The sequence below is a fragment of the Heteronotia binoei genome, chromosome 17 (assembly GCF_032191835.1).
Source record: "Heteronotia binoei isolate CCM8104 ecotype False Entrance Well chromosome 17, APGP_CSIRO_Hbin_v1, whole genome shotgun sequence".
In the NCBI taxonomy this organism is placed as follows: Eukaryota; Metazoa; Chordata; class Lepidosauria; order Squamata; family Gekkonidae; genus Heteronotia; species Heteronotia binoei.
In genome coordinates, this window is record NC_083239.1 from 51,924,557 (window position 1) to 51,936,832 (window position 12,276).

At 53.4% G+C, this 12,276-nt stretch overlaps 1 protein-coding gene across 1 annotated transcript in view; it reads right to left on the reverse strand.

Annotated features, from left to right (window-relative positions):
• PTGIR (prostaglandin I2 receptor) overlaps window positions 1-11,015 on the reverse strand; it is a 96,765-nt gene extending 85,750 nt beyond the window's left edge. The window contains 5 exon segments of the mRNA XM_060257771.1: window positions 9,426-9,758; window positions 9,761-9,946; window positions 9,948-10,070; window positions 10,072-10,890; window positions 11,010-11,015. Coding sequence (XP_060113754.1) covers window positions 9,426-9,758; window positions 9,761-9,946; window positions 9,948-10,070; window positions 10,072-10,890; window positions 11,010-11,015 — 1,467 coding nt within the window.
• Between the last annotated feature and the right edge of the window lie 1,261 nt (window positions 11,016-12,276).

The window sequence follows — 12,276 nt, forward strand, 5'->3', positions numbered from 1 at the left end:
CTTTGAAGTTCAGTCGTGCTTGTCACAACCTTGCTCTCGGCTCTACCCCCAAAGTCTCCTGGCTCCACCCCCAAAGTCCCGGATATTTCTTGAGTCGGACCCGGCAATCCTATAGCTGATACATACCCCAAGCAAGCGCTTCTAAGTTACTTCCTGAACTTGAATCCAGCTCTCAGACTGCCGTGGAGTTCTGCTTCTGCGTTTCCTGATGGCCCCTGGGTTTGGGCCACTGTGTGACAGAAAGTGTTGGACTGCATGGGCCGCTGGCTTGATCCAACATGGCTTCTCTTACGTTCTTAAAGCTTCCCTTTGATACAACATGCACGGTACCCTTGCATCCTTGACGAGCACTCTTTAAAACATCCCTCCATCTTCTGCCAAGTCTGATGGAGCCTTGACTCCTGAAATCTTAGGCCCTGGAATTCTTATTGGTCTCTAAGCTGCTTCTGGATTCGAATCTGGATCTTCTACTGCAGGCCAGCATGGTCACCCTATGAAACTACCCACACAAGCCTTGAACGACTTCTCACTCGCAATGATGAGCTACTTAACAGTAACTTGGTACCAAAGCCTGCAGCAAACCACAATTCCAACTTTGCTCTCATATAGATCCCGACAACACCATCAGTGGACCCAGCAATATCAGCCAGAACATCTCAGCTCCTAATCCTAGAATTATAGAATCATAGAGTTGGAAGGGGCCATACAGACCATCTAATCCTGTTGCAAACTTGCTTAATGTAAGAGCCACATTGAATAAACATCAGATGTTGGAGGGAGGGGAGGGAGGGAGGAAGGAAGGAAGGAAGGAAGGAAGGAAGGAAGGAAGGAAGGAAGGAAGGAAGGAAGGAAGGAAGGAAGGAAGGAAGGAAGGGGAGGGAGGAAGGAAGGAAGGAAGGAAGGAAGGAAGGAAGGGGGAGGGAGGGAGGGAAGGACAGAGGGAAGGAGGGGAGGAAGGAAGGGGAGGGGGGGAGGGAGGGAAGGACAGAGGGAAGGAAGGAAGGAAGGAAGGAAGGAAGGAAGGAAGGAAGGAAGGAAGGAAGGAAGGAAGGAAGGAAGGAAGGAAGGAAGGAAGGAAGGAAGAAGGAAGGAAGGAAGGAAGGAAGGAACATATGAAGCTGCCTTCTACTGAATCAGACCTTCGGTCCATCAAAGTCAGTATTGTCTACTCAGACTGGCAGCGGCTCTCCAGGGTCTCAAGCTGAGGTTTTTTCACACTATTTGTCTGGACCTTTTTTAGTTGAGGATTGAACCTGGGACCTTCTGCTTACGAGGCAGATGTTCTACCACTGAGCCACTGTCCTCCCTGGAAGGAAGGAAGGAAGGAAGGAAGGAAGGAAGGAAGGAAGGAAGGAAGGAAGGAAGGAAGGAAGGAAGGAAGGAAGGAAGGAAGGAAATGAGATGGGTGGAGGGAGAGGTGGATAGAAAGCCATTTTAACTTTAAATGCATTCTCCAAGCTGCCAGCTGGCTTGGCTTGGAGAAATGATTTAAAGAGAGAAACAACAGGGCGGTGGGGGCTTGTGAGCCACACAGTATGTGTGAAAGAACTACATGTGGCTCCTGAGCCACAGTTTGGCCACCCCTGCCCTATTGTGATTTATGCCATCACCCTTCAGAACTGCCCTTCCTCCTCCATTGGACAAACAAGCCAACCCCTTCAACAAAGAATCAGTGGACAGGTCAGAAACCGCAACCTTCCAAAACTGGTTCTGGAGGGCAGGTCCCGACATTTTAACCTTCCAGGACATTCAGCTGCTGGCTTAAGAGCAGCAGTTCTCTTCCAAAGGAATTTCAAAGGGAAATTAGAAAGAGCGACTGCTGAATTCCAGCTGATAATGACGCTCAAGACAACGCATCTCCTGGACTGAATCGAGACCTGGGTTTCCTGTCTCGTGACCAAAGCCGATTTCTCCACACCTACGACCCCCTCTACATATCGCACCTAATCCCATCACGCCTGCTGTTGTCATTCCCCTTCTATTGTCGTTTTCCTGCGAATGTCCTTTTGGCATCTGGAATCACTGCTGTCTCCCAAGATATAAGGGCAAATGCTCGTATTTTAGCTATATCTGAAGACACGAGCAGTGACTCAGGAAAGCTCGCATCCTGCCGCAAGCTCACCCCTCTCTGTGGATGTCAGAATGCGTCGCTTTGGCTTCCCGGCTGCAGGGAGTACAAGGAGCTGTGTCATCTCCGCTCCTTCCCCGCCCACTCCCTCCAGCTCATATTTGGGAACGAGGTTGGGCCCTTCGGAGGCCTGATTCACAACGTCTGCGTCTAGAGATTCCCCCCGTTGGTATTTTTAGAAACAGGAAACTGGGAGAGCTCCCCCACCACCACCTCTTTGCTCTTCCCAAGTTCTTCTGGCAGTTCTGGACACAACTGGAAAGATTGTGGATTGCATCGGTCAGAACAGTCCACTTGTAGCGGTCCCTGGCCAGGGTTTTGGGGGTTTTTTGTAGCAGGAACTCCTTTGCATATTAGGCCACATCCCTCTGATGTAGCCAATCCTCCTGGAGCTTACAGCAGGCCCTGTACGAAGAGCCCTGGAAGCACTTGGAGGATGGGCTACATCAGGGGGTGTGTGGCCTAATATGCAAAGGAGCTCCTGCTAGAATCCCCCCCCCCTACACAACCCCTGATGTAGCCAATCCTCCTGGAGCTTACAGCAGGCCCTGTATGAAGAGCCCTGGAAGCTCTTGGAGGATGGGCTACATCCGGGGTGTGTGGCCTAATATGCAAAGGAGCTCCTGCTAGAATTCCCCCCCACCCCCCGTACACACCCCTGAATGTAGCCAATCCTCCTGGAGCTTACAGCAGGCCCTGTACGAAGAGCCCTGGAAGCACTTGGAGGATGGGCTACATCAGGGGTGTGTGGCCTAATATGCAAAGGAGCTCCTGCTAGAATTCCCCCCCCTATACACACCCCTGATGTAGCCAATCCTCTTGGAGCTTACAGCAGGCCCTGTACGAAGAGCCCTGGAAGCACTTGGAGGATGGGCTACATCCGGGGTGTTGTGGCCTAATATGGCAAAGGAGCTCCTGCTAGAATTCCCCCTCCCCCCCCCCCCCGTACACACCACTGAATGTAGCCAATCCTCCTGGAGCTTACAGCAGGCCCTGTACGAAGAGCCCTGGAAGCACTTGGAGGATGGGTTACATCAGGGGCGTGTGGCCTAATATGCAAAGGAGCTCCTGCTAGAATCCCCCCCCCCTGTACACACCCCTGATGTTGCCAATCCTCCTGGAGCTTTACAGCAGGCCCTGTACGAAGAGCCCTGGAAGCACTTGGAGGATGGGCTACATCCGGGGTGTGTGGCCCTAATATGCAAAGGAGCTCCTGCTAGAATCCCCCCCCCCCCGTACACACCACTGAATGTAGCCAATCCTCCTGGAGCTTACAGCAGGCCCTGTACGAAGAGCCCTGGAAGCACTTGGAGGATGGGCTACATCAGGGGTGTGTGGCCTAATATGCAAAGGAGCTCCTGCTAGAATTCCCCCCCTATACACACCCCTGATGTAGCCAATCCTCTTGGAGCTTACAGCAGGCCCTGTACGAAGAGCCCTGGAGGCACTTGGAGGATGGGCTACATCAGGGGTGTGTGGCCTAATATGCAAAGGAGCTCCTGCTACAAAATAAAAGCTCTGGTCCTGCCCCTGCAGCCGTGGGTTCAGATGGAGGGCTCCCCATGTGGGGAAACAGCTCTGCCTGCCCCTTCCCCCTTCTGCTGGCTGACCAGTCCAGAAGATTCTCAAGGCGTCTCCCGTCTCACCAACCCAAGGACTACCAAGGCACCCCAAAAGGGGGCACCCAGAGGACCAGGTGGGGCAAACGCAATAAAAGCCCTGCTGCATTCCAGATCTGGACTCTCCCCGAATGCGGAAGGGAGAGAAGAGCCTGCAGGAATGGACTGGCCAACCTCAAAGGGTTGTTGCGAGAGAATGGGGGAGAGGGAACGATGTTCTAAGGCACTTTGAGTCCCAACTGGGGAGGGAAACGGGCTATAAATAAATAAATGCAAGAACAACTAGAGGATTGTCTCGCAAGGTCTTGTTGCCAGCTCTAAGTTGGGAAATTCCTGGAGATTTGGGGGGGGGGGTGGAACCTGGGGAGGGCTGGGTTTGTGGAAGGGGCAAGGAGCTCAGGACTACAGGATGACATAGATTTCACGCTCCGGAGCAGCTATTTTCTCCAAGGGTGAGCTGTAAGTAGAAACCACTGGAAACAATAAAACTCCTCACGCAAAGCATGTATAGATGTGTTCTTTTTAGAACAAACTAAATAAAACAGGACAGAACTAAGGAACACTAAATACGAAAATGCTTGAAATTTCCACACAAAGGTCTCTCAACAGCCTCTTAAGAATAACAGCCTCTTCAAAGTAGACGTAGTACAGATGTGGGTGGAGTCTTTAATCTCTCAGTGTCACTTAGTCACTAAGCATTAAGGGATAGTTTATTTCATTGCACAAATATTTATGTAAAACGTCGGGAGAAAGAGGCTGAAGAAGAACCGAAAAGCGAAACCGTGAGGATTCCTTTCAAAAGCGGTTCCTTGTTCTCTCCGTACCATCACGAGTGGAACACTAAAAGATGAAAGACTCCACCCACATCTTTACTACATCTATGTTGAAGATGCTGTTATTCTTAAAAGACTGTTGAGAGATTTTGTGAGGAAATTTAGTATTTAGTGTTCCTGAGTTCTGTTCTGTTTTATTTAGCTTGCACTAAAAGAACGCATTTATACACGCTTTCCATGAGAGTTTCATTGTTTCCAGTGGTTACTACATATAGCTCACTATTGGCACCGGTTCCAAGGGAACTGATCTCCCTAGACTGGAGATCAGTTTTGATTCCAGGAGATCTCCAGGCCCTACCTGGAAGTTGGCAAGCCGCCCAACTCTCATTTGCACCAGCAGGTGACTCTGGTGACTCGCCAAGAGGAACCGTCCCCTGCCGACGGTTCCTGGTGCGATCTAGTTGGCCCGGCAGATATTCCAGGATAGTCCTCTACATTTTTTGTGTGGGGTGAAGGGCTGAGTAAACTGGCCTGCATTCCATGTCCTTTGGCTGGCTGCCTTAGCCAAAGGCTCCACAGAATTTCCGGGAGGGAGGGGGGGGGGGAGTCCTTTGAAACTTTGCAAGGGAACGCTCCCAGCTGCCCATTCCCATGGAGTAGCGACACAAGGGGTGAGCCACGGATCGCATCGTTGTTGGTGGCGTCCCCAAAGTTCGGCTCACCCCAGGGAAGCTGCTCTGAGCAGAGCTGCACCTGCTAGGGTTGCCAATCCCCAGGTGGGGGCAGGGGATCCCCCGGTTTCAAGGCCCTCCCCCCACTTCAGGGTCATGAGAAAGCAGGGGGAGGGGGAGGGAAATGTCTGCTGGGCACTCTGTTGTTCCCCATGAAGACCGATTCCCATAGGGTATAATGGAGAACTGATCCGCGACTTCGAGGTCTCCCAGTCGGCTTCATGGCTGAATCAGGGTAGGAGCCCACCCACCCGCCCCACCTCTAACCGCTAAACCAGGGGTGGCCAAACTGTGGCTCGGGAGCCACATGTGGCTCTTGAAGTCCCCCCACCCAATCAGCTGGCCAGTAGAAGGCATTTCTCTCTTTAAATCATTTCTCCAACCCAACCCAGCCAGTGGCTTGGAGAATGCATTTAAAGTTGCTTTCTTTGCATCCCTCCCTCCCTCCCTTCCTTCCTTCCTCCCTCCCTCCCTCCCTCCCTTCCCTTCCTTCTTCTCTTCCTTCCTCCCTCCCTCCCTCCCTTCCCTTCCTTCTCCCTTCCTTCCTTCCTTCCTTCCTTCCTCCCTCCCTTCCCTTCCTTCTTCCCTTCCTTCCTTCCTTCCTCCTTCCTTCCTTCCTCCCTCCCTCCCTCCCTCCCTTCCCTTCCTCTTTTCCTTCCTTCCTTCCTTCCTCCCTCCCTTCCCTTCCTTCTTCCCTTCCTTCCTTCCTTCCTTCCTTCCTTCCTTCCTTCCTTCCTTCCTTCCTTCCTTCCTTCCTTCCTTTGTCTTGTGGCTCTCAAACATTTGAAGTTCATGACCTGCGGCTCTCAAACATCTAATGTTTATTCAATGTGGCTCTTAGTTAAGGACGTTTGGCCACCCCTGCACTAAACAATAGTCCCCTTGTTAGCTACGAAGACTGCCTGTATGGAAAAGGCTACCTTGACGCAAGGGGGCGAGTGTCTTCTGTCAGGGTGGGGTGGGAGCAGACAGGGACCATGATGTTGAGCCAAGAGGAGACGCAGGGTATCATTTTCATATCCCCCGGCCTGATTGCTCCCGGTTCGCCCAATCTCATCAGATCTTGGAAGCTAAGCAGGGTTGGGTGAGAGACCACCAAGGAAGTCCAGCGTCTCTACATAGAGGCAGGCAATCATAGAATCATAGAGTTGGAAGGGACCTCTGGGGTCATCTAGCCCAACCCCCCTGCCCAATGCAGGAAGCTCACAAAGACCTCCCCCTAAATTCACAGATCTTCGTTGCTGTCAAAATGGCCATCGAGCCTCTGTTGAAAAACCTCCAAGGAAGGAGAGCCCACCACCTCCTGAAGAAGCCTGTTAGAATCATAGAAGGGAAGGGACCTTCAGGGTCATCTAGTCCAACCCCCTGCACAATGCAGGAAACTCACAAACGCCTTCCCTAAATTCACAGGATAGAATAATGGAATCCTAGAGTTGGAAGGGACCACCAGGGTCGCCTAGTCCAACCCCTGCAGAATGCAGGGAACTCACAAACCCCTCCCCCTAAATCACAGGATCTTCGTTGCTGTCAGATGGCCATCTAGCCTCTGTTGAAAAACCTCCAAGGAAGGAGAGCCACCACCTCCCAAGGAAGTCTGTTCCACTGAGGAACCGCTCTAACAGTCAGGAAGTTCTTCCTAATGTTGAGTCGGAAACTCTTTTGATTTAATTTCAAACCATTGGTTCCGGTTCTATCTTCCGGGGCCACAGAAAACAATTCCACCCCATCCTCTCTATGACAGCCCTCAAGATCCTTGAAGATGGTGATCCTATCACCTCTCAGCCGCCTCCTCTCCAGGCTAAACATGTCCAGCGCTTTCAGCCTTTCCTCACAGGACTTGATCTCCAGACCCCTCCCCACCTTCATCACCCTCCTTCATGCCAAGTTGCCTCTGTTTGTTTCTGTCCTGACCTGGATGGCCTAGGCTGACCCAGTCTTGTCAGCTTCTGGAAGCTAAGCTGGGTCAGCCCGGGTTGGTTCTTGGATGGGAGACCACCGAGGAAGTCCAAGGTTGCTAAGCAGGGGCGGGCAAGGGCAAAACCAATTCTGTTGGTCTCTTTCTTGACCCCTGGCCTGATCTTGTTAGATTTTTGGGAACTGAGCGAGGTCATCTCTGGTTGGTATTCAGATGGGAGACCACCAAGGAAGTCCAGGGTTGTCCTACAGCAGGCGTGGCCCAAACTGCAGCTCTTTCACACATAGCGTGTGTCCCCTAAGCCAGCTTGGAGAAGACATTTTGTCTCTTTAAATCGCTTCTCCAAGCCAAGCCTGCCAGCGACTTGGAGAATGCCTTTAAAGTTAAAGCTGCTTTCTTTCCACCTCCCCTCTCTCCCCATCTCTTTCCTTCCTTCCTGCTCTCAAACATCTGACATTCATGTCTTCTGGCTCTCAGACATCTGACATTATTCTGTGTGGCTCTTACGTTAAGCAAGTCTGGCCGCCCCTGTTCTACAGAGGCACGCAAGGGCAAAACCGCCTCTGAACGTCTATTGACTCGAAAACCCAGGGGCTCACCAGAAGCTGTTTCCGACCTCGACGGCCCTTTCCACACACCCCACCCGATATTTTAACTGACTCATCGATCACTTCCTCCTCTCCTGCTGACCTGGACCCTGCCTGGGCAGGCTGCATCCACACCTAGAGAGGAAAGGCCAGGCCCAGATTAACAATTAGGCCAAGGAGGCACTGGCCTATGGGTCCCACACCTTGAGGGGCCCCAGGCTGGCTTCCCCCCCCCCCCTGTTTCCCCCTGCTTGCAGCCCTCCCAGCCTAGGGTTGCCAATCCCCAGGTGGGGGCAGGGGATCCCCCGGTTTGGAGGCCCTTCCCCCGCTTCAGGGTCGTCGGAAAGTGGGGGGAGGGGAGGGAAATGTCTGCTGGGAGCTCTGTTATTCCCTATGGAGATTTATTCCCATAGAGAAAATCATGGAGAATTGATCCGTGGGTATCTGGGGCTCTGAGGGGGCTGTTGTTTGGGGTAGAGGCACCAAATTTTCAGTATAGCATCTAGTGCCTCTCCCCAAAATACCCCCCAAGTTTCAAAAAGATTGGACCGGGGGGTCCAATTCTATGAGCCCAAAAGAAGGTGCCCCTATCCTTCATTATTTCCTATGGAAGGAAGGAATTGAAAAGGTGTGCCGTCCCTTTAAATGTGATGGCCAGAACTCCCTTGGAGTTCAATTATGCTTGTCACAGCCTTGATCTTGGCTCCACCCCTAATGTCTCCTGGCTCCACCCCCAAAGTCCCCAGATATTTCTTGAATTGGACTTGGCAACCCTATCCCAGCCTGCACGACCCACCAGCGACTGAGCCGCTCTTTGCCCGACTTGCCTGGTGCGGCTGCTGCTGGTGTCGCTGCCAAGTTTGCCTCTCTCTGCCTCTCCCCTCGCAGCTTTGTCAGAGGGGCTTTCGAGGAGGCTGCAGTGGGGGGCCACAGGCAGTGAGGCAGGTGCTCAGTTAATTTGCAAGGGGGTCTCCCGAGATTTTGACTGCCTAGGTGTCAAACATACAGCCCGGGGGCCAAATCAGGCCTCGGAGGGCTCCTATCAGGCTCCCGAGCAATTGGCTGTCATCTTCTCCCTCTCTCTTGCTTCCTTCTGCGTCACAGCTTGCTTTGCCAGGCTTGCTCAATTGTGCAGGTGCTGCAGAGCAAAACCTCTCTTTTCTCCATTGGCTGAGGCTCCTCCCTCGGGAGGAAGGGGGGAGGAGGGAGAGCTTGTTTTGCCAGGCTCTCTCAATCGCACAGCAGAGCTACTGAGCCAAGCCTCCCTTCCTTCTATTGGCTGAGGCTCCTCCCCCTCCTGGCCCTCTGGGGATGGAAGGAAAGAGCCAGAGCTTCCTTTGTCCAGTTCCCTGGTTCCCATGGGAGAAATACAAAAGAAGCACCTTTAAGAGCAGTGAGTGCGAATGTTTCAAGCGTGTTTAAAGCGGTTTTCAAAAACCTTTAATTGTGTTTGTCTGGGTCCTTTATAAAGTTTATATCTCTGCCACCTAATCTTAAATAGGTACACACATGGCCTGACCCAACACAGACCCGGCCCAACCTGACATGGCTCGACCCAACAAGGGTCGGATGCGGCCCTCATAACAAATGAGTTTGACACCCCCGGCCTAGAGGCCTCCAGGGGGTTCAATCTGGCTCTGACCACCGAGGGCGCGAGCGTCGAGCGACTTACCGTGAGCGGCAGGGAGCAGATGACGAAGATGACGGTCATGAGCGCCAACAAGACCAGGTGGTCCACCTCCTCCTCGCCGCGGCTGAACCAGCTCTTGCGCCGGCGCTGGGCCACGTTGACGGAGCCGCGCCGGCGCGCCTTCTGCTTGAGGTACATCTGGCAGAGGCTGACGCTCACCAGGGCGTTGCAGAGGAAGATGGCCAGGATGAGGAGGGCCATGAAGGTGGCGTAGGAGAGCGAGAAGGCCGCGTCGTGACGCTTGTCCATGTAGACGAAGCACCACGTCCCCGGGCAGTACTGCTTGTACTTCCCGAAGCCCAAGAAAGGCAAGGCTCGCAGAAGAAAGTGCTGAGGGCGTAGATGAAGGGCAGCGAAGCCTTGGTCCACCGGCGGATGTTGTGCTGGGAGTAGAAGTAGGGGCAGCTGATGGCCCAGGCACCGCTCCCACCGCCATAGCGCACAGGATCATCATGGCGGGCCAGGCTGAAGAACATCATGGCGAAGGCGAAGAGGTCGCACAGCCAGCTCCCCGCCCTCCGCCATCCCCAGCAAGGTGGCGTTGCGGGAGTAGGCCACGAAGACCACGGGGCTGAGGAAGCAGGTGCCCAGCAGGTCCGTGAGGGCCAGGCCGGTCACCAGGATGGCAGAAGGAGGACGTCTTGGTCCGCAGCTCCTTCCGGTGGACCCCCAGGATGGCCAGGGCCGCCACATTGCCCACCACGCCGGCGGCGAACATCAGGGAGCTCACCACCGGGTCGCCGTCTTCACGCAGGAGGGTGATGTTGCTGCAGCCGCCGTTGGGGAGGTCGGGGATAGAGGGCACCCCGGGGGTCGGAGCGGTCGGGGGAGCCATGGCATCGGGGCAGGCAGGGCCCCAGAGTTCTTTGGGGCGGGGGGGGCGGCAATAGCAAGAGGGGGGCAGCCGGGTGCCAGAGGCCGAAGGTCTCAGGGGTATGGAGGGGACCAGGGAGTTAGAGCCGGCTGCGGAGAGGAGGGCTAGATCCAGGATTCTCTGCCGGTGGCCAGTCCTCCAAGGGTAGGCTGCCAGTCCAGAAACACAGCTGTCCGAAAGATTGAGGTGTAGCAGCTCGGAGCGGGAATAGGGGCCAGGGGGCGGCCCTCTAGGGCAGGGTGGGAGGGGAGTCAGCGTAGGGAGGGGGAGCAAAGGAGAGGCAGGATGCCCGGACCCCAGCCCGAGCTCTTGGGCAACTGCGAAGTCCAAGAGGCAAGAAGCAGGCAGCAGGTCGGTCGACTTCCCTCGAGGAGGCTGTTCCGCCGACAATGCGACTCGCCCTGCTGAAGGCAGCAGTGCCAGGCCAGGGATTGTGTGGGTGTGTGAAGCCAGCGGTGTCCCGTTCCTTCCAGCGGTGCCCTGTTCCTTCCTCTCCAGGTGACGGGCCAAGAAGTTTGCGTGTGTCTGTCTGCTTCTCCTTTTTGCGTGGGTGATTCTCTGAGCTGTCATGAGCTGTCGAGGGAGGGAAGGGGAAGACTTTCAAGCCCGGCAGAAAGGCGGGAGGCAGGGAGGGACTCTGGCAGGCCAATGGGTGGCAAAGCACCCGCCTGCTTTCACTCCCACGCTCTCACATTCATGACGGGAGGAGGGAGGCCTGGCCCAGACGGCAGGATGCAGGCTTCCAGCTCCCTGCTCAGCTACAGAATCCCCTTGCGTTCTACAGAAATTCTACATCCTACAGCAGCAGAATTCCCTTGCATTCTGGAACCACCCAGAACATGAGAAGGTTGGAGCACCTTCCCAAGGAGTTGGAGCACCTTCCCAAGGACTGGAGAATCCGGGACTTGTCCGTTATTCGATGGCGTCCAATGAAGCTGACGGGTAGCAGGTTTTCTTTTCGGAGCAAGAACTCTGTCAAATACTGCACAGTCTTCCTTAAAGATAAGCTCTGGGTTGATTTAATCACAGAAACTTCATTCGATAGCAAAGCTGTAACAGGCCAGACCAGATCGTGCTAAGACTGAGGAGGTACCAATGAGAGTGAAGTCAAATGATCTGGTAGGCAGGGGTTTCGAATGCAAAATGGCACGATGACAGAATAGTCAAATTAACAAATTGAGCAAACCTTCGATCTGAGTAGCAGGAGCATGCGAAAGCAACAAAACAGCAGTATGTCAGAATGTGAGATTGTCTGTCAACGACAATGGGAGATGGGTTCAATATATGTAATGGGATAAGAAGAAGAAGATGATATTGGATTTATATCCTGCCCCCCACTCGGAAGAGTCTCAGAGCGGCTCACAATCTCCTTTACCTTCCTCCCCCACAACAGACACCCTGTGAGGTGGGTGGGGCTGAGAGGGCTCTCCCAGCAGCTGCCCTTTCAAGGACAACCTCTGCCAGAGCTATGGCTAACCCAAGGCCATTCCAGCAGGTGCAAGTGGAGAAGTGGGGAATACACCCGGTTCTCCCAGATAAGAGTCTGCACACTTAGCCACTACACCAAACTGGCAACCAAAGTCCTTGTTTGCGTGTGTCAATACAGCTAAAAGAGAAATACATTGGATAGCGATGTTCTTGTCCACCTAATTTACTTTTTAAGATGTAAACCTAATTGCAGTTTGCCATAGGAAAAAGGAATACAATAAAATATAGTGAAAATGGGTAAAGGGTATGTAATGAGATAAACAGCCAATATCCCTTTTTTGAGTATGTCAGTATAAATAATTATACTGATACACAATTCTAGAAGAGAAACACTGTGGATGTATAGCTATACTCGCTGAGAGTGGGTTTAGCATCTGGGGTCATCCTTCCTGAGCGAAGACGAAAATGGGTGAGCTGGAGGCTAAAAAACATGGGAGCTAGCTCACGCTCACTCAGCTTAGAGGGAACACT